Below are 27,666 nucleotides of genomic sequence, written 5' to 3'. Positions count from 1 at the left end.
CCCCACCAACCTAGCGGAAGCTTTTCGTTTACAACAGTGCATAGACGAAAATTACATCTGTCATTTCATTAAATTCGCAGAAAACACAAAGAAAGGTAATGGCCGTTCGGGTTGGTAGCAATTCATTGATAATTGTTTGTTAATAGGCTCAAAATTATTGAAAAAGTTTTCGAAAAGTGTAGTTCAAGTGCTTACACAATATATTATGCTGGAATAAGCTAGGGGAAAGTGTTTTTTATCGTGGAAAAGTTCATTTAAAAAAAGTTGAATCACACGGGAAGTGTGGAAAAGCTATCCGCACCTACAAGTTTTGTCAGTGGATCAATATATTGTGTATCCCAATGTACATAGGCTGCTGGTGAGCACTCATACGCCTATAAATATAGCGTTTAGTCGTTCTGCTGTATGGTTATGTAGCGTAATCACTTGTATGACAAGAGAATACCCTTGCAAATGTATGGAAAATACTAACCACAACGCAAACGAAACAACATTGTTATGAAAACCAAATATCATTCACGCAAATAATTAGTTTTTTTGTGTGGCTTCGCTGGCAAAGTATTCTGCTGCTTTATATTAAAGGCATGTGAAAGTGAGGATTACGGAAAACAGTTCAAGAGAAGAAAACTTGTTTCACAAGAAGACCATGAAAGATTGAAATCAAGGCAATGAATTTAACCGAATGAATTGGTCTCGAAATAATCGTGCAATGATTCATTCCACCATAGAATAAAAGTAAGTGCTTTAAATATTATGGTTATGACTGGCTGTTTCTATGTTGAGAACGGGGCTTTGTATAGATAATTGAGAGATATAATATTTTATATATACTGGTTAGCAAAAGTTTACAAATTTGTGAACTTTGATAGTTATTAAAAGTTGGTTTTAACCTTCAGTGCAAATTCGTTATGAATGCTTTTTAATGTACCCAGTAAGTCTACTTCAGCAAGAATACCAGTAAAAAGGTTGGAAGTGCAGGTACGGAATATCCAAGTTTAATCAATTACATGGTTATCGACGTGCTCTTCGAATATTATGTATACGTTGTTTTTTGATAAAAACACGTTTCATTCTCGAACTCCAAAAAACACTGTTCTTTTTAATATAAGGAGTTGATTTTCGACTGACGGTTTATGTATGAAAACAGTTACGAAAAACTTTGAATTTTTGCGAAAAATAAATTTTTGAAGTTTCATTTAAATCCGAGAGGCTTCAGTTGCGCCTTTGTTAATTTGATAGAGAATTGCTTAATGATTCATTTTCATTCTTATTTCAATATCAAATGTAACTTTTAAGCGAATATGGCAGTTTTCAAGTTGCAAGTGTTGTTAGTCGATTTTTTAAAATTCTAAATTCCTGTAGAAAAACCTAGTGCCAACCTATCGTTTTGTCGTGACGAACATCTGTTAAAAAAAGCAAAACAAATATACCTATTATCGCATATATGATTATTATGATACTCTAGACATTTGTTATTTTATTTTATAAGTATAATGCGATTGTTTCCTCTTATTGCTATTAACCACGAATCAAAACTCTGGTAGATAACGGGTTTGCCATTCCGTATAAATGTTCTATTACTCTTTTTCTTCCATACATAATGTTTTGAGTTGAGTGAAAAAACATTAAACTTATTTTCTGTTACCAAGAACAATGCAAAGGTAAGGTTCGGAAAGTATTAGCCTTGAATATCGTCTATTTCCGCGATGCGGTGCTTAATAATCATTGCTGTATTCCGGTTTCACGTTGATGCTTGGCATCGCTGAAAAGATCGATTGCACCTGACGCCACTAATTTTCGACATGGAACCAATTGAACTTATTGTCATGTATAGCCAAGGTGCGGTTGCCAGCCATAGATTTACAACACAGTAGATTCGGTAGCGAATTCGAAACGTTGCGTGGTTTTACTAAACTTCATATCGTTGATCGTCGATCGAGTCGCTGACAGTGTTGTAGCTAAATAGTTGTTTTTGGAATATTGTCTGAAAAAGGCGAATTTCATATAAAAGAGCAAGTTTTTTCTGTAGTTACTGTCTACTCATATTCGCCAAGTTAGTCTTTTCATGATTTGTTAATTCACAGGATTGTTATAAACAAAAAGTTTAATGCAGGTTGGTGCGATTTGAGCTAACGCAAGGCCAAAAGTAGTTATGTAACAGTAATCAGGAAACAAATCAACGATACTGGCAAATGATGATAAAGATAGTAACTGGCAGTCTAGCCAGTACTCAGAGTATAGCTATTCAATGCACTGGGAAAAATCATTGCGATTGTAGAGAATGCTTCAATAATTCTATGAATAACCTTGGTGGACGTTTCATCTCAAAGTTGTAATGCACACATACAACTCGATCTACCAGCGTACTGCAATCGAGTTTAAGTTATAATGAAACATTCAGAAGTTTTTCGCTTTATACAACATTTCAATGCTATGAAGCGTGGAATGAAGAAAAAAACGCTCTTTAGCCATCAGTGCGAATAATACGGGCGAATGAAACAAAGGAAAAAAAAAACTCTACATTCTCAATGACATTCGACAGCTAGCATAAATTTAAGCGTGGAGATGAAATGTATGATTTTTCGCGTCTGAAATACCAGTATTATAAGGTGCCATATAATGGCTGGCACAACATGAAGTGCACTCTGAATAAAATGCACGTAAAATTTACCGGGAAAGGTGACTGATTCTCATCCACCTTCTTTTCACGTAACTTTTGCCGATTTCTCGAAAGCCGACCATGTGTCAGTGTGTTAGTGTCAATCAACCAGGTCTGGTGATTGTTACCTGATTTTCACGTACCTTTTTACGTGATATTTAGGTGAAGCCATAAATAAAACGCATAAACCCCACAAGATTTTCACGTACTTTTTACGTGTTATTCAGATGGAATTCACGTGATATTCAAGTAAATAGAATACACGGCGCATATGACAAATAAAATTTATTTTTAATTATCAACAAATAATTACATGCCCCGAATCGACGTTTCCGACAGGAGAGAAAAGGGATTGGCCGGAAAGATTGTCGACCGTTCATCCGCGGCGGGTGCCGGAGTTGTTCTGCTCGAAACTGACTGTTGATGTTTCCAATCGTTCCGGAAAGAATTCACCAACTGAAAATATAAAAGATTTATATGTTTCTTTTGTTGATATGAATATTATTCTGGCTACTTACATTGCGTGTTTTCCAATATTAAATTAGCTAGAGCAGCTCAGGAGTCCTTTGTCCGCCATATTGACTTTTTTGCATACTAAAAATTCACGTAAACATCGTTGTCGGAAACGTCAAACCACAGCCGCTCTAACACTAACAAAGTTAAAAAAAAAAACACAAATACCAACGCGCTGAAACCATATACCGATTGTACGTGAATTGACAGTGAATCGTACGTGAAGTTTAGGTGAAAGTTACTAACGTCACGTAAAATGGCAGATTTTCTTAAGGTCAGTCACTTACGTGATTTTTCAGGTGGATTTTACGTGCGTATTTTTCAGAGTGTGGTTAGACTAGACACGTTCACCTCAGTTTGCAGTCAGGGTTTACAGTATACACCAGATTGTTAGACAACTTCTTTCATCAGGATATGTTAGAAGCATTTGGTAGTATTTTGTTTAAAACCTAAAGGAAGCGTTAGATCGACAAAAGTGCGTAGTGGAAGAACAAACCGATGGCTATTGTCATTTACCATATTTTACCATATTCAGTATCATGTTTTTCATTATGATGTCGTTTTATAGTGTTTAAAAAGGACGAATATTGATTTGTACTACATAATAGGAAAGCATTTTTTCGTGGGTCACTGCCCCTGGGGATGCGAAAATTTAGGATGTATTCGGTTTTTATTTTTTTAGTATGTAATCATCTATATCCCACGCTTTGTTTTGTATAATTGAATAACAATGAACAATGAATTTCACACACAAAAAAAAAATTAAAACGCAAAACCACAACAGGACCAAGTTCCAACAGTGGTGTGTTGTATCAATAATAACAACACTTCTTGCGTTCTCCGGTTTTCAGCTGTTTGCTTACTGTCATCAGCAGAATCAGGTTATCACTACAGTTGGTGTGCTTCGCTGATAATAGCAGATGCGCCCCAAGCGTCATCGTTGGTCATAATAATGAGAAGCTTTGTTGGCACGTTTATTACCTATCATTGTAAGAACGCCTGCTTTCACACAAACAGAACCCCGTGCGCACGGTTTGGCTACAGAGGGATTTATCTGCCAGTCCAGATAGGGTCGTTCCGCCATAAGTCTTGAGCCAATATAGTGAACCTTTGAATGGTTCGCTTGTTTAGTATTTTGTTTGGAGACACCAAGTCCACAACAATTCGTTGGGATGCAAAGAAAACACCATTTTGTAGCGTTGGGTTATTTTGCTGCTAACATTTATAATCAACTAATCTAAAATGTAGCAAACGTAATTTTTTTTTGACTGTTATTCTTAGGGATTTGGATTGTTCGTATGAGGATTGTTTAGCAATTGAAAACTAGAAAAAATTCAACTTAACCATAACAAATATTGTTTGTTTTGGGTATACAAATAAGTCTACGTGTGGGTTAAGAGAATAAAATGAATGTTATTGATTAATGATTTACCAATAATAATGCTGCGGGTTTTATTTTTTTTTATTTTCGTTAAGCTAAGAATATATTAAAGCAACCTGTATCGCGTAAAGCATTTTTCTTGTAATTATAACAGAGTTTTTCTCTTTGGAAAACTGAAAACTGAGTCCTTTTTGTCGCTAATTTTCATTGCAATTTTGCTTCATTTCACCCTAAAATTTACTAATACTCTTATGAATCCTGAATCCACAAGATTTAAGAAATACGAGTTTTTACTAGGAGGTATGCTGTACGTAGAAGTATATTTTATGATGGAATGCATATTTAATGCTACATACAAAAGAAAAACCGGTTGCGAAACTCTAAAATTGGAGATCACTGATGGTTACATCGATCCCTTTAGGTTATATCGAGGAAAAAATAGCCAATTGCAAAACAGTTTTCAAGATATAATTGAAATTTTGGTCAAAAAGCATGCAGATATGATAAATGTAATAATTATTTTAACTTTTTTTTTAAGTTTAAATAGAATCAAAATGAAAGCTCTGATTACAACTGGCCAAAAAAGGGTACGAAATAATCTAGAAAAAAGAAAATAGACGAAAAATTCCATAGACGACCTTGAATGTAATAAAATTTGAAAGTGTTTGGAAGAAAATCATTTTAGAATTCCCCTAGCTGGTCTCGCGAGGTACGATGCTAGCTTAGCCAGTCATGGTATGTTTGAATCCAGGCTCGGGAGAGACTGATAGTGTCAATAGGATTGTAGCGCTAACGCCGCAATTGTCTTGTAAGTTACAAGTTGTAACAATTGGCTGCAAAGTCTGTGCCCAATAAACAGACGCCAGCGAAACGTTAGCACCTGAACTTTACTTTGCCAAATAATCTCACATAGTGAAAAGTTTCCTTTGCTGTCCTTAAAACCAGTCATGGTTCTGTAGCATAATATTTTGATGAGAAAGTTTGTTGATACCTAAAAACATTCCCCGTGGAGAGAATTTAATTCTTACCTAAATTCTTACCTAGACATAACTATGTTTCTGTTTACCCTTTATGTTATTGATCATTATACGGTTCATATAGCGAACCTATCAGCAAATGTGTTAATCTACTTTATTTGTGATATGACTGTTCTTGTATTATGCTTTGTACGTGAAATCCTGTGAGGGTAATAATATTTTTTTTATAAGGGGGGGGGGGGGGAGGAGTTTGTAATGATTTACTAAAATATCTATTCAGAATTAATATTGTGTGTTCTGCCACAAACGGTGACATTTCAACACTATTATATATATTTGTACGCTTTTTTTATATTATTGAATGTTATTAGCTTTCGCAGTTAAGTTAATGTAATTGTAGGAAAATGTTTAAACCTACTTGTCAAGGATGGTAATAATATTGATTTAGAACCTATCTCAACATAGAAACAGTACGGGTTTGTATTATCAACAGCTGAAGATGAATGGAATGAAGGAATCATTGGCGAATAAAACTTGCAAAGGTAGGAATAATAAGCGGACGGACATTATCAGCATGCATGACATGACTCTAAAACTAAAAAGTATAGCAAAACTGACTTCGGGAAACATTTCCATTTTAGTAACCAATAGTATTTCTTGGCGTTTTTAAAGTAGCTAAGCAAACATTCGGAATGCTTATGCCAGTGTTTTGTTTTTTGGTTTCAGGTGTGATTCAACTTTTTGGATGAATTTTTCTTCTTTAGGTAGGCCCTCACGTTTGAAAGCATGCAGCAGAAAAGCAGCCAACCGTAATAAACACATTGTATTCAGTTTGACTAACTAGTTTATTTAATAATAGGCAAATTCGCTACCTTTTTTTGAACCATTCCATTAAGACCTAAAGACTAATGCATCGAAGTGTAAATTTCTTAAGGTTTCGGGTCGTTTTCAATCCTTTAATAACTTGTTGTAGAAATGCTACCAAATTAGATGAGCAAATTGAAAACCTAACGTAACTTTCTCACCGTTAACAAAGATTCTGAGAGAATTTACGATTCGGCATCTTATTGAAAAAGTTGCTTTTTATAATTATATTTTTACCCTATATTTGTTCACCGAATTTTTGTACATAAAACCATCGTTTCTATATCAAATAACAAATTCCTCTTTTCTCTTTCTCTTTGTTTGTTCGTTTATACTTTTTTGTAGACTAAAGACTTAACCAGATGGCGTTATCTAAAAGTTGTGTACCACTATTCTCGCACCTCTAATTCTGTAAATCTATTCTGTTCCGCTCTGCTTCCTGGTTATTGTGTAACACGTACAGCAGTAATTTTATTGTAGAGTTGCGAGTGACCGCTGCCGGCGAGATGCAGAATATGCAATGAACTGCAACGCTGTATAGAAACGCCTCCACTTGGAAGTAATAATCGCAACGCAATTGGTGTGCTTTCTCTTTGATAAGAATTTACATCTACATGTACCTACAATGGTCCATTCTGCGTATGTGTATTAATAGTAAGCAACAACGTATTGACATCCGTTGAGATAAAATGAGTGTTCGTATACTATAATAGTTTGGATTGTTATATTTTATTTTAACAATTTGTGTTTTAGAAAGACCTAATCAGTTATATTGTACCGTTGGTTTCGTTAGCTTTTATTTGCTAAACCTCACAAACTATGAGTGTCTTTGAACTATGTATACTTTTCAAGATTTATGCTCTTGCTTATGTAACCTATAGAAGAACGCACTCGAATTTCTTCAAACTATTGGCTCTCGAAATGTTATTTATGTGCTTTTTTACTTTATTCACCATTATATTTACCAAAGTTTCTGTTCATATATTTGATAGAAGGTTCAGAGTGATCATCATTTAACATATTGCCGTATTTTAATTTGCAGTACCGGACATAAGCGCGTTTTTTACGCGGGTTGCTTTTCTCTATTACTCAAAAACGGTATAAAATCTCGGCCTCATTTCAATTACGTTTTCCGTTTTGGGCAAAAAGTATTCACAGTCAGCAGACTTAACAATTACTTGTCAAGTGTGTTGATAAAATTTCAGAGTCTCATGAAGACTAAGGGTATTTTCAGCGGTGGTCTATTTTAGGAACAATTTTATACTAGATTTACACCAGCGAAACCTGAATAGAACTAGCTAATATAGACCAACATGACACCCTGACATCTTTCACCCTGTTAACAGTTCAATACCACGTGTTATCAGTTTCCCATGAGACTTGTTTAATATTAGGCACTCAATATAAAGCAAAAGAGAATTAAAAATTTTTTAAGGCACATTAAAAGAATACTTTCGCAAGACACTCAATACCCACTTAACTTTGCATTATTGATTTGACAGTTTGAGCCAAACGGCAGTGACAGTTTTTCAAGATGATATATGATCGAATTATTAATGTTGCAAGTCGGGCTTTCGGGAAGATAACGAAAAATATTCGATGTGAAAAATCATTGTTTTGTTTATCGACCCGTACACACGCGAAAATGAAAATAAATAGCTAAAAATATGGTATTTTATAAAAATATCACATTTTACCCACCAATTAGTATATTTGAGTAGCATGGAACAGATTTTAACGATCTTTTCCTGTTCCAGAAAGTGACAAAAATAGATCAAAACGTATACTAGTTTCGAAATTTTTAAATTTGGATCTGGTATAAAACAAAATTTACAACACCGGTGTAGTAGTGAATTTGAGTTTATTCCAAAAAAATAGAACAAAACAACGATTTGGACCACCGCTGGAGATGCTTAGACCAGAAGTTATCTACATCATACATCATATGCTAATGTGCTAACAAGAAAGCTCCTGGAGTTACCTACGATATTAAGGTCACACAGATTTAACGAGGAACAGTACGATCTCTTGACTGAAATCCATTTTTCGGTGGATCTCCTTAGAGGTATAGAGGGAGGCTGTAAAGATATTTTCATCTATGTTTGTGCAACATAATGGCGATGTATATTAAATGTACCATTATGTAACATAACGGTAATGTATGTTAAATGTAAAAATTGAATCTTAAAAATGCTGAGTCACCTCGTAAAAAGCTGCTTCGAGGTGACGGTTGAAATCTATCGCTGATATAGAAAAACCAAAATGATTAAACCAAGTCATGCTATCGATTTTTTTATTTTTTATTTTATATTTTCCGGTTTGAGTTTTGCTAAACATTGCGGTTTAAGATAGTATTTTAAAACTCTTTTTCATACCGCCAGAAAAATTCTAAAAGGTGGTCTTACGCTATGGCTTCCACGTTGTCTATCTTGTATTGCTCCGAGTCCATTAGCATCGTTTTTTTTTATTTCAAATATGAGCTTTAACTCCGAAAAAAAAACTTACTTTGATTTACTAAGTTAAATTTTAAGTAATTTATTGTATTTTTGATATCTTTCATTACTTTTACTAATTTTTTTTTAAATAATAGGATTTATTTTGACAGCTACTGCGAGTAAAATTTGTCCACTAAAATTTACGGCTCGAGTTGCATGATTTGCTTTTACACCTAGGTATAGTTCATGTGATAATCTTTGTACATATCCATTGTATTAATTAATCCAGCAATAAGTGTATTTTATTTTATCTGAAGGATCTCAATAAAGCTATTTTCATTTTATTAAACATGGGCGTTTTCAATAAATTCCGTTTGCATCACTAATCAATTTCGCTACATTTTTTGATTGGCTACTTCCACCATTCATGTTCGTATAATTACTAGGGTCATACAGATGGCACAAGGGTCCACTGTGGCATGACCAGAGTTCACGCCACGGCGGATGTCATTCGGCAAGGTTTGCGTACTTTCCTGGTAGATTTATAAATAGTTTCTTCAGCTTTTGTGGTTTTACTTTAGTTTTAAACGCGTGAATGTACTCTTTTCTGTCGAGTGTTATTTGCACAAATTCCTACTAAGGGTCGAAATACGTTGCATCGACTGCAAGTGCTTGCTTCCATCTAGTAAGTAATATTTAAATATAGTTAACAATACTTTGCTTTTAATATTTTAATATCACAAGTCCACTGTTTTCCATATTTTGCAGGTGCCTTGCTAAATAGATCTGTTGCAGCGCTTTTGCGTATTCGCACATCAAACACGCTCTAACTTTTCTCCTCTAACATTTGCACTGTAACAAAAAAAAAGACTTGCAGAGATGAAGCAACATATCATCTGTATACTACTTCGAATCCTGCCTGAATTCCCTCTCCAGATACACGAATTTGAAATCAAACCAAGTTGTTCGTATGTTACCGCGTCGTTACTTTGCGTAGTTGGAAAAGAGGAACTGCATTTTTCTTTGTAATGTTGTTTGGTGGTGTTTGGTGTTACGTTAGAATTCAATCATCGATCATATTTTACCGCTCGTGGTGACAGGTTCGTATATCACTGTTTATATAAATATATATTAACAAAAAATGCTATAATACTATAAAAACACCCATTCTATTTTTAATGGCTATGTTATCTGAATGCATCTTAGAATAAAGTTGATAATATTTGGATTTCTAGGCTTAAGTAAAATATGCACATGCGTTAACTAACGTTAGAATTAGCTTAATATCTGTAGCTTTGTCTTGTAGGACAATATTGTTGGTACTGAAATCGAAAGAATGGCTGACTGAATATGGAACAAAACCTAGAATTGAATTTTTTAAAACATTTGGATGACACCGAAACTACTGGAAATTTTAAAATATTAGGAATGACATATTTAGATATCCTGAACAAGAAAATGGTGTCAAACAAATTTGGGTTTCCCAAAGGTAATTTTACTATAGATAACGTGTCGTTTACGACACTTTCGTGGTTTTAATACCTATCAACGTTAACTTTTGAATCGTCAGAATTTAGTTTGTGCTGTTGTTCACAGTAAACAAAATAATTTTCCTTCCAATTTTAAAAATTCAAAACAAGAAGTGCTTTTATATCCTTGTGTTGGTACCAAGACTATCGTGCAATCGGTATTGATTGCTCAATTCTCACATCATGATGTAAACTACTTTTAGTATTACATACACGAAAATTTTTTTTTTAAATTTCATTCAATTTTGTACAATTAGGAAAGTTTAATATATGACACTTTTTCCAAATGATAAAAGGTCGACACTTAAGTTGCACTGAGCAGAACTAAAAATCTGTAGGTGTGTTCTGGGACAAACAAATATGTGGTGAAATAAGGATTTCATCAGACAAAAATATACCGTTTTTCTGTAGAATGGTACTTTTTTTGTAAAAGTTTAAAAATATTTGTAAATACAGAAAGGCAAGCTTGTTAGCAAACCGTTATTTTCCAGATGATAAATTTAAATCGTACAATTATTGAATTTGACATTTCCCAATTGATCAATTATAAGTGTTTTACTGTCAAATTCTGTGTCCTGCAATTAGTTTTACCGCAAGTAATCTCAGGCTCCCCACCACGTACCCTTCCTTCAATCTGAATTCTACAGTACCTCTGTTGACTCTCCTTCTAAAACTGGTGTGAGTAACATATGAAAGTTCTCTCCAGGGAATTGTAATTAGGCGATATTGTTAGGATGGACAGAGGCTCGGTACAGTAGAGCAGTAAGCTTGAAACGGAAAGGTACAACTTACACAAGCATGGATGCGAATGATAAGCGTGTCACTTACTTCAATAGTGATACTGCCAATAATCTGAAGTGCGGAGTACAGAAAACACCTGGGCAATATCACAATAGATCTAATCTCTGGTCGCAGTGATGAGTCCACACAGAAAAAAAATGTGTGTAAACCGGTTGAGGAGAAAAATATTACTTGCATAGCAAGAGACACAATTGAGCCGTTGCGGAACAGAGTGGTCTATGTGCCATCGAGCAATTTTCGAAAAATCTCTGAAAAAAATTCATTTTAACGGATTCTTTCAAACAAATTGTTCTAATATAAAGGTTATGAAGTGGTTAAACATGTGAATACATGAAATTACCATTTTTTTGGCGAAATAAGTGATTTTACCATACCAATGTACACAGACCACTCTGACTTCATATATATTTCACTGGAATCCTCGTATCGTTTCGGAACAGAGTGTTTCGGAACAGAGTGTGTCACATGTTAAATGATGTACATGGCATGTCACATGTAACATGTGACGTGTAACATTACATGTAACACAACATGTTACATATAACATGATATTTGACATGTTACACTTTTAGTGTTACATTACGGGTAATATGTTACAAATCACGTGTAACATGTTACAGGGCAAGTGACAAGTTACATATCACATGTAATATGTTACGTATCAGCAAGGATGGAGAAAATCACTATATCATACAATCGTTTCTGATTTTATATCACCTGAAAATCGCTTGGAAGTTTTCATTCATCAACAATGATAAGCTTGCTTGGTTACAGCTATGAACAAAAATCGGTAGTGATAATTTCAATTGAATCAAAAGCGAAAATTTTTCACTTCTCCATAGTGAAAAAAAATCAGCGATTTTTTTTGGATCAATTATTTTATACCTACTAAATGATGATATGATCTTCTGAGAAGATCTTTAACAAAGAAACGAAGGATAGGTCATGCTTTTTTATTTCAAATGATCGCGGGTTACACTATCAACTTTGATGTTAATCATCCATCCAGCCAATTCCGATGTGATGGATTGTCGCATGATCTCGGAGGCCTCAGTTGCCATTTCCGACATCTTTTTTCGGTTGGCTGTTACACCAGTCGCTTTCAAGAGTGGTCTTTTGTTGAAGCTCAGAGCTTCTGGTGCTGCTAGCCCCAATCTTGCCATCACGTCATGATGCTTGGAGGTAAGGTAGCACTTGAAATTTCCCGGTACATACGTATTTTAGAATATGGGTAATGTGGTTTCGCATTACAGTGGAACTTTCTTCCTATCTCCAACACAACACTTATTATAATATCGAATGAAAATTTTGGAATGACACTACGCTTCCTACGCTGAACATTCGCTATCTACACCAGTTATATGAGTGAAAACTATCAAACGAGTGAAAAAGCGCAAACAAATCAAAGCAATCTCAAATATTAATTTTTCGCTGCGTATTCACTTGTAATTATCGAAAGCGAAAAATATCGTTACCGGCTGCTGAGAAATTATCACCTGAACGATTTTTTCCATGCTTGCATGTCACATGTTACATGATGGTATTACCTCGATTCATGTACATAGACCACTCTGTTCCGAAACAGAATGGCCATTCTGTTTCAGACGAAATTTCAACATGTTGTAAATCAGCTTTAAAGTTCGATTTTTCGAAATATTTCTAGTCTCCTAACTTCTGCTTCATGAGAAGATGCGGTTTATGTAAAAAACTCTTTTTTGAGAAAAATGGTCTTTAGACCACTCTGTTCCGCAACGGCTCAATTATGGGTCACTACACAGAAAACAAATCAAAAGTGATCAAAAATAGCTAGATCAAAACCGAGACAATCTTCAAAGGAGCTATCAGCATATGCGTAACAAGCACGGATCAGATCTAATGAGGATATTTTGCACAAGCTTATACAATATTTTCACACTTTCAAAGCGATTTACTTCCAGCAAAACGAACTAGTTCAGTAACTGTGAACAACAACAAACTGATACATTCTCAGTGGTCATAAAGACTGGGATTAAGAAGCGATTATATTTTACACGTTGCAATGCAAAGTAATCCCTATATAATTTATTCCGTTGTAATTGTTATAAATTGACTTTTTATGCAACAAAAGTCTCGCAGATGGGACTGTTATGCGTTTCACGGCAGTATGAGTCGCTTCTCCTCCTTCAAAAATCTTGACCCCCTTCAAAAACCTTAAAATTGGCAGGGAAGAAAAAAAAATCAAGCCGTTTTGTTACTATTATTGGTTCTTCGACAGCTTGTATGTTAAATTACAAAACAAATAAATCCAGTGACAGCGAGAGTGTCATCGAAAGGCAAACAATATGATTAACAACAATATAGTTTTATTTTTCAACATTTATTTGAGTGCAAGTTACAAACGTCGTACCTTGTATACAAACTTTTATCAAAGATATTCTGTTTTTTTCATCTCGGTGTTATTTATTTTTCACCCTCCCCTTGGCTAATTTTTGATAATCTTGGACATAAAATGAGTTCGAAATTTGTATCAGCCTTATTTTGGTACAAGAATTTCAAAATAGAGAATACACGTAAATTTCATTACAGCAAAAAAAACAGAATTATGGCAGTTCCAGCTATTATTAGTGTTCCTTCTTCCTTGCGAATACTCACTCTTTTTGAACTATTTTGTAGAGTTATCTTAGCAAGATTTCGCTGACGATGGAGTTTGAATCGATTACAGAAACGGAAGCTTGTGATGTTCTCTTGTAGACTTATAGTGATTGTGCGAAACATTCCCAACATGGGTGGGCCAAATAATTTTCCACTCTACTGATAACTGCGGTGTCAGCTTCAGCTGTCAAAACTCTATTTTGTCTGAAAATCTGTTATGATTTCTATGATATTTATGGTATTTATGTTCTCCCGTTTGTTTGTTGTTTCTTATGTTTCTTATGGTAAAGTGTAGTCGTACTGCCAGCATATGCATTTTTTAAATATTTTGTAATCTAGCAAAACTCTAGAATATCCAACCGAATGTCAACAGTATGACGCATGTGCATAAACTATATCGGTGGTGGAGTACAAGAATGCGGCACTTTCTATGTTTGGAACATAGAATCTCGCGCGTTACACTACCGAAAAAAACCGCGACAGGCCTTGGTACAGATACTCGTAGTGAACACTAAATCTGTAATAGAGAACCAGCTGATGTATCAAGACAAGGTTTACAAACATATTTTACGCTGAACAACTTTGTCTGTGTTCTTGTTGATAAGCTATGTAACGATGAAGTTTGCTAACTCTCAAGCAACACCCATACATGAGTACATTTATGTATATTATTACGCTTAATTTTAAGCGTCTTTTTCAAGTTATGGCTTCTTGCATAACAATTACAAGAGAAGCTCTAGGCACAACAGACACATTGCACATCAAAATCGAAAGTCAGCTAGTGAAATTAACCATTTTTCATCATTTCTCCTCATCTCTTCTCTCCTGACTCTCTTCTGCAGACATTTGGCTAACGTTGCCCCAACTTCACGTCCGATGGTGCGAAGCCGTATCGATTTACAAACTAGACAGTGTGAAACACAAGCAGCGACACTAGCGTAGCAGCTCAACATCCATAGTTCAGTGTAGCGCCATTTTGGGGCGCACTCTGTTTGAAACAGGAAGCACGTGCCAGCGGTAAACTGCTGCAGTTTGTACACGCTAAATTACGTCGTCATCTCTTGGTTGTTTTCCAAGACGTCATCATTACACATAGCTAAGTTTGTGAGGCAGTCTACAGGCATAGCATAACGCAACATAAAACAGCAAACAAAACGAACCATATTTTACTCACTCTCTGCTGTTCGCGTTGGCCTGGGCTTATTCTCTCCGCTATTTGCTGCTGGTTTATTACGTGTTTTTGACTTTTGTGTTTATTGTGCTGGTAAGAGTCAGTAGTGTATGTGTGAATGATAATCATCATATGTGTAGCAGCTGTGTTGATGTGTATGGAAAATAAGCGTAACCCCATTGAACTATAGGTTTACCTCATGAATGGAGTAGACACCATCCGTACACCAGTATCGGAATATATTCGAATCATATTGTAAGCAAGGCACCCGCGCGAGGTTTCGTTTGTTTTTTCTCAATGCTAACAAAATAATACTGCATTCTACTATAACGAATGAAATTTATCAAAAAAAGTTGTTGGTGTACTTCAGTGGTGTGGTGAAGAAACATTATCATAGAAAACGATGAGTCAATGAATGCTGAGAGAAAATAAACAAAACACCAAAAGTTCTCATAACAAAAACATTATCCGACGAAGAAAAAGAGGCGTTGGTGTTCTTATATGCGTTATAGTGCTAGTAGGCTTTTGAATAGATACGCGAAAAACCAAAAGACGTTTAACAAAGGACTGCTTGCTAGCCAAGGTATTGGACTGATTTGAAAGCATTGCACAAGGGGAAAAGTAGATACAGCAACTGCTACTGTGAAGCAACTCACAGAACAATGAATCCAGGCCATTCGGGAACATCAAGACGGCCATATTCACGGGGAGCCGCCCCGAGGAATCGGTCCCGTATGCCGTTCTCACCCCATCATTCACATCATTCCAATCGTAACCACGGTGGTCACAATCAGACGTGGTATAACAAGGACATGGAAAATGGCTTCAATTATGGGTAAGTGTTGCATCGAAGTCTGGCCACGCGGGAGCTTGCTTCAACTCTCCTGTGGTGTTTCATGTAGACTTAGTCTTCCATGCTGTAGCGCCAAATGAATAAAAATGAAGAGATTTGTACGGTTTCAAGAGACCATATATGCTAGCATGTACATTTTACCCGCATACAAATAATATGATCGCACCATTTGATGAAGCTACTTTTGAAAATTTCATAAAAGTTTTATAACGATTGTATTTATCATAGAAGTAATCTAAAATCTATGTTCCATTTAAAAAAAAATACTCGGTCTGTATTTGTGTGCAAACATTTATGTTAAAGTTCTATAGTAATATTCTTTCAAAAATATGTTTGAATTTTAAAGTGAGTTTTTAAATTCAATTGATATAAATACTGTTCGAGCTATCAAACATGGTTTCTCAAATTTGGGTTTAAATATCTATTATAGCTATATGTAAGCCGCAATAATCCTACATTCAACTCTTCAATCGTAAGGCTTTATTCCAATACTGAACAGGTCCATTTTATCAAAGACGATTATCCATCAGAAAATTCCTTCAAACTACCATATGCCGAATGTCAGTTCTGTTTACACAGTGGTTTTGGTTCTCATTGTGTTAGTGTAATGCTAATTGAAAAGCTATGCGATGATATAATGGAATATGGTATTAAACAAACTACAACTAAGCGCAACACATTTAATAGTTATGAATGCATCTTAGTACTTGTTATGGATATGAAATTTTCTTACATCCGTGTTACTGTTTTCTATTCCTTGTGTAGTTTAAATCCACCTGAGCAGCCAATATCTTTATTAATACCTCACAATCTAAGTGGACAGTTGATGCCAGCTTCATTCCCTAAACAATCACCGAAGCATCTGCAATTTGTATTATATACCCACATATAAGTAACCCCTTTTTCTTGCGCATCCCTCCTACGCTTCACTCATCACGGTGACATGCTAAAACTCGCCTGTTATGGTTGGTGACTTTCATGTCGCAGTTTTCTACCGTTCACATGCATCAATCTCACTATATGTTGCGTTGTTTATGTTGCGTATTATGAATTTTGTCCCGAACCTTCGGAATACCGATAGCAGCGTTAATTTTTCGTGTAATTTTGACATAGAGAATAAGCAATATCTGTTCTGTTTCCTTTAGTCAACATACTTAGGATAGCGTCTGTATTCAGATTATCGCAAAACTGGGCCAATATATTAGGTCTACATAAGGTTCAAATGGTTTTTGTTTTTAAACTTGGTACAAAATCTACGAAATTTTGAATTAAATTACATGTTATTACATAAAGGAAACGAATTATCGTCGCCTTGACGTAAGTCATTCAACGCTTTATTAGTGGAACGCTTATCATGATCTTCAATTCGAGTTTGAATGATTCCATTTTAAACAGCTCTATAACGACTTCTCTTAATAACGAGGAAGTCAAACTGTTTTATTTTCTAGATGTTTTTAAATCCGCATGAATCGTAAACTTTATAATACCTTCAATAATGTGGTAATTTGAAGTACAACCACCCATTTTACTTAGAATCCATATTTATTTTTGCTGCGGCAAACGATGAATGTGGAAACAAACGTTTTTTCGATACTAATGCAAAAAATAGGAGAACAAAGCCTGCCAAAAAAAGTTGCCCAGAATTTCTTCTCAGGATGTTTTCGAAGTCTGAACTGGGTAAGCTACTAGATTTCAAAGAGAATTCATACGAGCTATTGGTACAAAGCAAAATTAAACTGTAAAAGCAAAACAGAATAGAATTCAGTCATAAATGTTTCGTCAAAAAAGCTGCAAATTTCACGAGATGCGCACTCTGTCAGGCAGAATAATGGATTAAAATAATTTCATGAATAATAATTTTATCTTGTTTTGTTCTGTAAAAAAATATTAGGGTAGGGAACATATTTTAAGCAGCTTTAGGCGCCGAGACAAAATACTCGAAATCTGTATGGTGAAATACAAATATAAGTATATCAATTTGTTCTCTATCTATTTCTCTTGTTTTCTTGTTTTCATATTCTAAAACCGATTTAGCAAACTTAAACAATTATCAATTAAAGTTTTCTATCGAGGGACACTCTTCCAATCACCCCGAACTTCTAGGCAGTTTGCATGGGGATGGTTTTTCAAAGATTTTTTTGTGTTGAACGGTATTTTATGTATTCGTAAGACAGCTAGTTAATCAGAGTTTTCGTTCTCATCATTGAAATTATCGATATCGATCAAAATTCAAGAGATTGAGGCCCGTTTATTTCGACTGATTAAAATAGGCCCACTGCTTAACCCGTTCCTCACCCTATATTGTTGAAACGTTACACTAACTGAAAATGGTATCTTGTAATACTTGTTTCAATTGTTTTAAGGGTTTGTAATCTCGGTTTGAGCTTTCTATTAGATTATATTCAACTGAGCTTTCAAATCGACTTGGTTATTTTAAACGGTAGTAAATATTTCTGGTTTGCTTTATTAATTGAAAAATATTCAATATTTTATATCGCTGCTCATATAAAAAGTGATTGAAGCTGTAATAATAAGATCTTTGCATCTGGAATCATTTTGTATTTGTTTCTTATATTGTTATTTCTGCAATTATATTGATATGCCAATATAAAGCAGTTTCATAGTGTACTTAATTTATTTCATATGATTTTGAATGTTCATGGTTTAATTACCGCGTGATGAGTTGGTAATTTATGCTGAAGTTGGCAAACTTTGCTGGCAACCCTAGGAATTTGTTATTTTCTATTTTCTATAATTACATTTGTAAAACCTTACCGCGCGTGTGTGATAATAAAAATGACCAGTTCTTCTGATATCGTAAGTTATTATTTGTACTGAGAGAAACGATTGATTTAATAAATTGTCAAAAATTGACTTCAATCGTTTCTTTCGCATCGAGTCCGGTGTATATTTATCTATAGTCATGTGGTTGATTGCGATTTGTGATATAAATTCTTTAACTACAGGTGAAGTAGCGCTATATATTGTTTACTTAGGGCTAGGAATGTTTGCACAGTTTAACTAACATTCATGCTTTGTTACGAAACTTCCTGCATTACGGTGAATGGTTACGTAGAGGCGAAACAAGTGATAGACAGACTGCAGGTTTGCTCGAAAACCTTCATCTTTATGTTTTATATCACAAATAGCTTTCTGAGTTGAACAAACATTTCCAATCTCTTCATATAACAGTTTTGTAGGCAGTGAATATTATAAATAAGCTTATCGTAACTGTAATTTATTTTCTCATTAATATATGATTGTTTTTTGATTTTTCTTCCGCATGCTTTTTGTCCTTTGTGGTAAATAAATTGCAAAAATGTTCAAATACACACGTACTACTACTTATTTCCTCTACTGCTACTACCACTACCACTACTACCACTGTGCAGTGATAATAACGGGAGTAGTCCTAAAGAATCCTTCACATATTCACCAAAATCCCCACCAATGCAATTACATTCCACTCCAATCACCAATCGTCCAATTTTAATGCCTTACGGTGCTACTGATGATGGTAGTGTTAATAATAGATCTCAACAAATTCTTAGAGCCGGACCAAGTCATAATGACCGCCGTAATAACATGAGTATGCTGGATAGAAACCGGCATACAATGAGTGCTTCAACTATCGATCGACATTCGGTAAGTACATTTTCTTTGGTGTACAAATCTTATCCCAATCTACACAAAGCATTTTCCACGTATTTCAGAATCACTTCGAAGGACCTTCGAATTCTGCTCGGGGGTCTGATCTGCATTTGGATACGAGGTCTGCCTTGTCTATGGATTCGATGCGTAACGGCCGTGAAAACAACCGAGAGCGCATAAGTCCGACATACCACCAAGGCAGCAGTTCGCACTCAAACAACCACCAAACACCAAGTCCTTCGTATGGTTCAGATGGTAACAACGGTATGAAATCTGACAGTCCCTCCCGCAAAAGGCGCCGTGTCCAAAGAATGCCTAGTCAGTCCCCGCCAGCAATATGGGAACATCGAAGATCTCCTCGAAACAACAATAATCATCATAACAATCATCATAATCATCCACCACAGCAACAACAGCCGCCTGTGCATCTGAATCAACATCATCAGAATTCGCACAATCATCTACACTTGCCACAACACCAGCCTGGTGCGGCTCAATTGCAACAGGGTAGTCCACCTTTGCGTAGACCAAGATTCCGTGATCAACCACGTCCCTGGGAACCAATGCCGCAGGTATTCCAACAACCATCGCCACCTCAACCGCAGCACCAGCATCCTTCCTTGATGGTCGATATCAATCAAGTTCCTGTAAGCCTTCCATTGGGGCACCATGAACAGGTGTGGACGTACTCAACGGGACCACATATTTCTATCTGCTCAGGACATCCTGCGGCACCACATATACCACCTTGCCAAGTAAGCGTATAATTGCATTCTGTTAATCCCTTTAGCTACATCTATGCACATAATTCTTTTTTCAAAAGGTTCATGGTGTGTACTCGCAACCATTTGCTCAAACTTGTAACATCGGTGGACACTTCGGCCCGTTCGCCTCCACACCCGCTGCACTGGCTGTTCCTCATCCGCAGCCTCATCAACCACACTATCAACACCCTCATTTAGCACAACAGGTAAGTGACACCGTAACCGTTAGATATTGATGCTAAGATTATATACATTATAAATTCTAGCGAGCTGACGGATTTTCACTGGATGGTTTGGACCATACTAGTGCTTCGCCACTGCATGTCTCTCCGCTTGCTGCTGCCCATATTCATTCCTCGCCGCAAATGGCTCAAATTTCACCTCCGCAGCCAATTTATATATCGACCGAAGTAAGTATACAAGTTAGCAAAAGAACTGGGCGTTACAGATGTTTCATATTATTTTCCAAATATCGACCGTGTTAAATATTCTCCAGGGCCGTACCAGTCAGTTCGAGCTGCTTCATAGAACGGCTCGACGCGCAATCACCGCACCACGCCGAAACTTCACTCGATTCCATTGGCCTGCACCACCAGCGCCGCATCCTCACGCTCATCCTGCTCATCGTCATCCCAGCCTGCCGCATCAGACGCTGGCTCCGCAGCCTACACAGGTTTCATTGTCCGCCACACCGTCCGCCTACTCTGGCATCCTGTTGAACTTTTTGTAAGAAAAGCTCTGCTGTGGCATCAGGAAACAGGTTGAATCTAATATAAATCTTCTTTTTTGTCTGTTTGCAGGGCTATGTTCCCGCTGTCTACGTACGGCCAACCTGACTTGAACTCGCCAGACTCTAATGAAACGGAGAATTATGAAGCTTTGCTAAGCCTAGCTGAACGTTTGGGAGAAGCGAAACCACGTGGCCTTGCGCGGCCCGAAATCGATCAGCTGCCAAGTTACAAATTTAACGCCGAAACTCATACAGGTTCGTAAAAGTTTGATCCATAGAAGTGTTCGTACATTGTTTGACTTATCCGGCCAAACTAATTTGTTTTCAGGGGATCAAACGTCGTGTGTGGTATGCATGTGTGACTTCGAGGCACGACAAATTTTGAGAGTTCTACCGTGTTCTCACGAGTTTCATGCCAAGTGTGTCGACAAATGGCTAAGGGTAAGTATTACTTCCGTATGTTATTTTTTTTTTTCTAGCCTATGTTTCTAATGGGTGCAATCATTGGATAAGATACTAGCCTTGAAAAAGTCTCCTGTCAGACAAGTTCTCGTTTATTCGGAGGAGAGGAAGTAATTGTAGTGTACGTTCTTATCGATTTTGCAGTATCAGTTACGGAGTCAGTTACGTTCCTTCTCTTTCATGATGCCGTCAGGATAAACCTCTGGTCGGTCAATTTAAGGTGTTTGCAAGAATGGACAATTTCGCGCGAGTTTCTTTACGTGGCCTGGGTCCATAACCTCTGTGCGGACACAACGATACCGGATCAAACTTTGGTATCTGTGAAGGAACTACAGAGCAAAAAAACTCAACTGTGTAATCTGAACAACGTGTTTTATTTTTATTCGCGACTACGAAGCTAAAAAAGATTTTAAAGGAGCTTACACTCACGTAAACTTTCGCATAGATTGTCAGAGTATGCGTGTTGACAAAAGCAAAAATATTTTTTTTTCTTTACTCTCTTTTGCGAAAAACCAAACAAATATCAGCAGCTTTGTAGTCCCGAATTAAACTCATTCGTAGCATAGAGCAGTCAAAAGGACACTGTGAGAAAGTGCTGTTTCTCTGCAGGGATGGATTCGCGTACAGACTATGGTGGCATACAAAAATGGCGCAAGATATTTAACATCATAATATCTGACGTGGTGGTTGTCCATATCTTCAAGCATTTGTTTTACTAGGGCGTCACGATAGTAGTGCTTCCCATCCCCAAGTTCAAAATTTCAATTCAATGGCCTGCAGCTTCTTGAGGTGTGCTTTACAGTTGTCCACATACATGAAAATCTGCTATCCTTCTCTAACAAATTTCGCGTTTAATTCCAAAATACACTTTCTAATAAAAACGGATCACATCCAGGCTTTCGAGTTTGTCCCATAAATAACGAAGTGACTTAACATTCTTGAAACACCGAGGTTTCCTTGTTATTCCAGTAACGAGCAGCGAATATTTCTCAGTGAGAAGTTCTCACTACCATGTTTGCAGCGTATATGATGGACAATCGTTATTTCGAGTGTTTTTCTCTGTGGCAGCTCTTTGACTGAAAGGCATACATCTTGTTAGGTAAACATCTGTAAAAAGGCCTGGAATGGAAACTGTTTTTAACAACCAGAAGGAACGCTACTTCATAACTGTTTCATCACCGTTGATAGTGTCACGAGGTTCATGATTGGTTATGGCTTCCTGTAGAGACTCCTTCCAATCGTTCGTCTGCAATGCGTCTACATTGACATTTTTCCCGTGAAGTTTCTTGAAACAAAGCTTTCAACGTTTAGTAAATCTGCTCAACTAACCCGAACTTCCTTAAAATTTGAGAATTAAGTTTTCGAAAAAACTCACGGGCATTTCATTGAAGTAACGCACCAGATACAAAAAGGTTACGGCTTCTAACGTCGCTTACGAACATCTTCATGCATCACTCCAGCCTAGGGTCTCCTGTTTCTCGCACTTTCTCTTCAACAGGTCCCTGGTGGATCGTTTCTTCTGAAGTCATTTATCTTTGTCCTTGATTATAGTAATTTGTAGGGTTGCGTCAAATGTCTTTTGGCCGTCTTGCCAACTGCTGAAAATCTGGTTTTTATTGCTTCTCGAACATGATATCCGCGATATCATGTAGCCGAGGTGATATCCGCTGACAGCTCGATTGTATGGGATATCAGGTAATATGGGTGGTGATATGGCCTCGATAGCACGAATCGCCTGATATCAGGTGATATGCGGTGTAGTGTGAACGGAGTATTAGGCGTAAGGATACCTTTTCCAAGAATACGCAGTCTTTTCTGAATTAATGCGCTGCATTGGCACAGTAAGTGGTCCGAGATTTCTACTTCAGAATTACAGAAACGACATAAGGCATCTGTCAGTTTACCTAATTTTTATGGTGATACTTACTTGGACAGTGTCCTGTCAGTAGACCAGTTAACGTACTCAGATCAGCTTTATTCATACTGAGTAGATTCCGTGTGATTGTATTACATGGTGTAATGAATAGTTTAGATTGTCTTGCTTTGGAGTAAGCCTTCCAGTTGGCATCAATCATTGATTCCCAGTCTCTGAGCTCAGATTTCAAATCCCGCAGATTGGCTCCGGCCCGACGAATCGGCTATTTCCTTTCCTTCCATACCACAGTGACCAGGCACCCAGTATAAATTAACAACGTTTGTTACAGTTAGCCCGTAGGGATTGAATACAATCCCATACCAACATCGACTGACAGGTGTATGCTATTAATGCATTGATGGCTGACTATCTGAGAACTATCTGAGAAAATGCAGATATTGGCATACTTATATTTCCTAGCCTGTGAAGTCTGTGTATAAATAAACAGAAGGTCAAGTTCCGAACCGGAATGTAGCACCAAGGCTTTTTTTTATATTGCCTAGCCAAGCAAATACTCGTGCATGTTAGAATAGCATTTATTTCAGCTTGAAAAACTGTGGGCCACTGCCCCGTTGGAATTGATATATTGATTCCTGGTCCAGTGACCCCAGCGCCTGTAGATTCGCCCATTTTAGAGCCATCTGTATAGAATATCCGTCCATCCTGATCCAGCACGAACTTTGGGACCTCCTCCTTTCCATTCACTGCGATTGGATTTAATCACTTTGAAAGGAAAATTGAAGTTAGTCCTAGCGTCCATCCAGTCTTCATTCATGGTTATTAAGGTGTTCAGTTGGAAATCTTTGAGGATTCGGGATTTGATTAGACGGACGATTATCAAAAAAATCGATGTCCCTTTAGATCCCCTTCCTGAAAAGTTTTAACACGATTGAGCTTAAGAGCACCTTTTGCGGCTTCAAGTTGTACATATTGATGTAAGACACTGCCTTCCGATTAGCTGTGATCTCTCGTTGTTCCCATTTCTTTAGTTCATCCTTCAGGACACTGTTGAGATACCACAAAACGGTTCTGAACCAATAAAGGTCGATTGGGAACCAAATCTGGCGAGTTCATATGCAACTTCATTGCCCTCTATTCGGCAGTGACCAGGAATCCAGTAAAGATTTATAGAATTCAACTGGTTCATCTGTTGTAGAAGGCTGTTGCTTTCGGGTGTAGTTCGGGAAGGAAAAAATGTAGTTTTGGTGTAGTCCGTAAAGTGAAAAAAAAAAAACTCCTACAGGGCAAAACAGGAGTTCTTGCAAAAACATAAAAAGCTCAACACTTCTGCGATACCAGAAACCATAAAAAAATTTCAAACAAACTAAAAATTGTATTCATATCTACAAATCAATGGTTAGAATAGAATGTTGTAATGCAAAAAACAAATAGTTGCTATAATTTAAGCTTGTTTTCGAAATTGTGAAATTTGGTGTCCCCTACAAACAACACTAACAGTTCTCAGTTATGTGTTCAATCAGAGCGGACCATGTTCATTTTATTCATTCATTGATAAAGTATATTTTTTTGGTTACAAGTTAAAAATATTTCTTCAAGGTATATGCCTGTTTTGAAATCAACCTTTGCTGACTTCAAAACAATACTGAAAGTTCCCGCTATCAAAACGCACACTGCATGTAATTATAAAACTGTGCAGAAAATGAACGAGAACATGATGTCTTCGGCGTGGTGTTTTAGCCAATGAACTAGACGGGAGCAATCCGCTCACAAACTGATCTAAAGAGCTGGTTCTTCAAAATGAGTGAGTGGTTTACCGCTCTTTTTCAAGGGGTGAGCTTACTTCAGGCAAAAAGCTGGTAGCTGATTTTGTTGGTCAGACACCGCAAGCGAGAGCCATGTATTTAAGCTTTACACCTTTTTACCGAGTGCAAAACCGCACGCGAAACTGCAATAGAGCTCCCAGCAACCAGCTGCTAGCTGCTACCGGCTGTCTGGTCTGCTATGCATAACCCATGCATCAGCCGTGATGCATGGCTGTCTGGTCTGCTATGCTGTGGCTTGCCAGCCAAAAAGCAAGCCAAAAATTATTTGCCACAATTCACCCACGGACACAGTGGCTGGCTAACGTCGAGTACGCACACGAATTGATAGCAAAAATGGAACAAAAAGAACGAATGAACTGGTTCACTGATTTTAGTTACTCGTCAAATTTAGCAAGAGCTTCGCGGTCTCGTTGCCGACCGCGGATCCTTAGTTGGGAACCACTGATCTGTATAGATACAGGCAGTTCGTTCGTGAGCTGATCAGAAGAGTCAGTTCTTTGAAACTAACTTGCGTGTGAGCTGATCAAGCCAGTTCATCGGAAGATCCAGTTCGTAGAAGATGCGTGAAACTTACATGATTTTTAAATAATTGAAAATACTAGTTTTTATTTACACCAGAATTTTGGTTTCAATATTTTTCATTCATCAAGAAAGAAACTAAAACGTATCCGCTAAAAAGAGAGCAATGTTTCTAGAGGCTGGGATTAACCCACATGTTCAAAGTTTTTTTGAATTAAAAAAAAGGTCTGTTAATGTTTAATGTCTGTTTTATTTTTAAAAGTGGAAACCATAAAAAATTTGGTTCGAAATTTGGTAATCGTCGAAATTGGAAGTAAAATTTCGCCAAACTTTAAGAGGAATTTATCGAAATGAAACGAAATTTTTCTGCAATTTCGCGGAATTCCGGGAAATTTCGAGTTTTACGAAATTATACGAAATCATTCCAAATCTGGACAACATGTTTTCGATAATCATAATTGAAAAGCATATATCAGGATCCGTAAAATCTAAAAATATTTTGCAATGATCAGAAGTTTGAAAATCTCGTTTTAAACGAGATTTTCTCGTAATTAATGGATGTCGCCTAAGGAATTTTGTTGAGGTGAATCAGTACATTGTCGAGGTCACCTCAAGTTTTACAAGCTCATTTTCTTTTGAATTATAAAACTAAGTGCGTGAAACTTTGACTTATTTAATTAAAGCTGAGATTTTCACGCTCAAAACCGTGAAGTGAAAAGGAACGTAATCTCAAATTTGTATGGAAAATAACCACAACCCTGATTCACCTAAAAGCTCGAGTAGAAACGAAAGTGTTTTGAGTGCTCGTTTGAAGTATTAAATAATCGTCGGTATTGCGTATGTTGTTAGTTAGTGGTGTTACTGCGAATATGGGCGCTATCACAGAAGACGATGCAAGCAACTCGCCACGCCTCCGTTCACTGACGTATTACGGGTTGCGAGTAAAACTTGGTTGATGACAGCTGAGTCACGAACGAGTCAAGGAGTTTCGCAGTCGAGCTGCTCGTCCAAATCCAGTCGACACGCCGTTTGTAATACCAAAATTGGTTAGACAAGTAATTCGCCGCTCGTCTTGTTTTCTGTAGTAGGCCTTTATATTTCTCCTTATCGAGCATTTCGCTCAGGCTTCCTCTTACTAATATCGACAATGGATCGGTATAAATTATTGTGAAATAGCTATTTGCCTGCGACATTCTGGTAACTAAACTCAAATATAATTTATTTTTCAGTCTAACCGAACCTGCCCTATCTGCCGTGGCAACGCATCAGAATATTTCGAGAGCAGCGAAGGCCAATAGACGTCGATCTGGGGTAGTAGTCGTAGTTTTAGACATTTGTCCTCTTTAGCTCCATCTCTTAGGAAACCGATGCTGACGTTTTACGCCTAAAATTACGCCTCTGCTCAATAACCGTGTCTGTGCTGATAAATTAGTACCATAACCAAAAAATATCACCACTAACGCAACGGATCGATCATTGATACTGGAAAGCAAATGGTAGGGCTGAAACAAAATTAATATTATTATGTATACGTTTTATCCGTTCGGCATGATATATAAACTTTGGCTATCGTATGTGATTTGAAAGCATTTTGAAAATTTGCTAAGAGAATGCACCTAACTGAGAACAACTGGCGTTTTAGCACACCTCTATGATTTACAATAAAATGTACGGTATAGTTTAACAAGTAAGTTTATTCGCATATATATAGGAGCTGTTTTTAAAAACAAATATAGAGACTTCAAATTTTTGGATTAACGTCAAGACGTTGTCTAGCAAAAGCACCAGCCTCGAAGACATTCTCAAGTAGCAATAAAGCAATTTTAAACCCAGTGAACCATATTTTTAGAACAGAAAAAATAGTGTTAAGTGGTTCTTATAATGGTAAAACACATCTATTCACTTCTCCTTCCTAATAATATTGAATTCTAAATTTTCTATTTTCGGAATATACTAGATTGTGACAATGAGACATGTTACAACTCAACGTAAGGTGTGAAAAACAACGCATATTGTTAGCTTTATAT

The 27,666-nt window shown here is 36.7% G+C and overlaps 1 protein-coding gene across 16 annotated transcripts; it reads left to right on the top strand.

Annotated features, from left to right (window-relative positions):
• Window positions 1-70: 70 nt before the first annotated feature.
• Window positions 71-27,218, top strand: LOC129733363 (RING finger protein 44-like). 16 transcript variants are annotated; one of them, XM_055695198.1, is made up of 15 exons: window positions 74-358; window positions 560-735; window positions 6,257-6,294; window positions 6,740-6,805; window positions 6,875-7,089; window positions 9,598-9,929; window positions 14,633-15,796; window positions 19,207-19,459; window positions 19,528-20,220; window positions 20,289-20,435; window positions 20,496-20,639; window positions 20,705-20,955; window positions 21,030-21,214; window positions 21,288-21,400; window positions 26,869-27,218. In XM_055695198.1, exons 7-15 carry the CDS (start codon window positions 15,624-15,626, stop codon window positions 26,935-26,937), a joined length of 2,028 nt encoding a protein of 675 aa, XP_055551173.1. In that variant the 5' UTR covers window positions 74-358; window positions 560-735; window positions 6,257-6,294; window positions 6,740-6,805; window positions 6,875-7,089; window positions 9,598-9,929; window positions 14,633-15,623; the 3' UTR covers window positions 26,938-27,218. The 16 variants fall into 16 exon arrangements, with proteins under 16 accessions (XP_055551171.1, XP_055551178.1, XP_055551173.1 ...); XM_055695197.1 differs by having other exon boundaries at window positions 6,257-6,339; XM_055695199.1 differs by lacking the exon at window positions 560-735.
• The last annotated feature ends 448 nt before the right edge of the window (window positions 27,219-27,666 follow it).

This window comes from Wyeomyia smithii, chromosome 3 (assembly GCF_029784165.1).
Source record: "Wyeomyia smithii strain HCP4-BCI-WySm-NY-G18 chromosome 3, ASM2978416v1, whole genome shotgun sequence".
NCBI classification, from domain to species: Eukaryota; Metazoa; Arthropoda; class Insecta; order Diptera; family Culicidae; genus Wyeomyia; species Wyeomyia smithii.
Note: the sequence above shows the minus strand (reverse complement) of the source record. Positions and strands in the feature narration are given on the sequence as shown.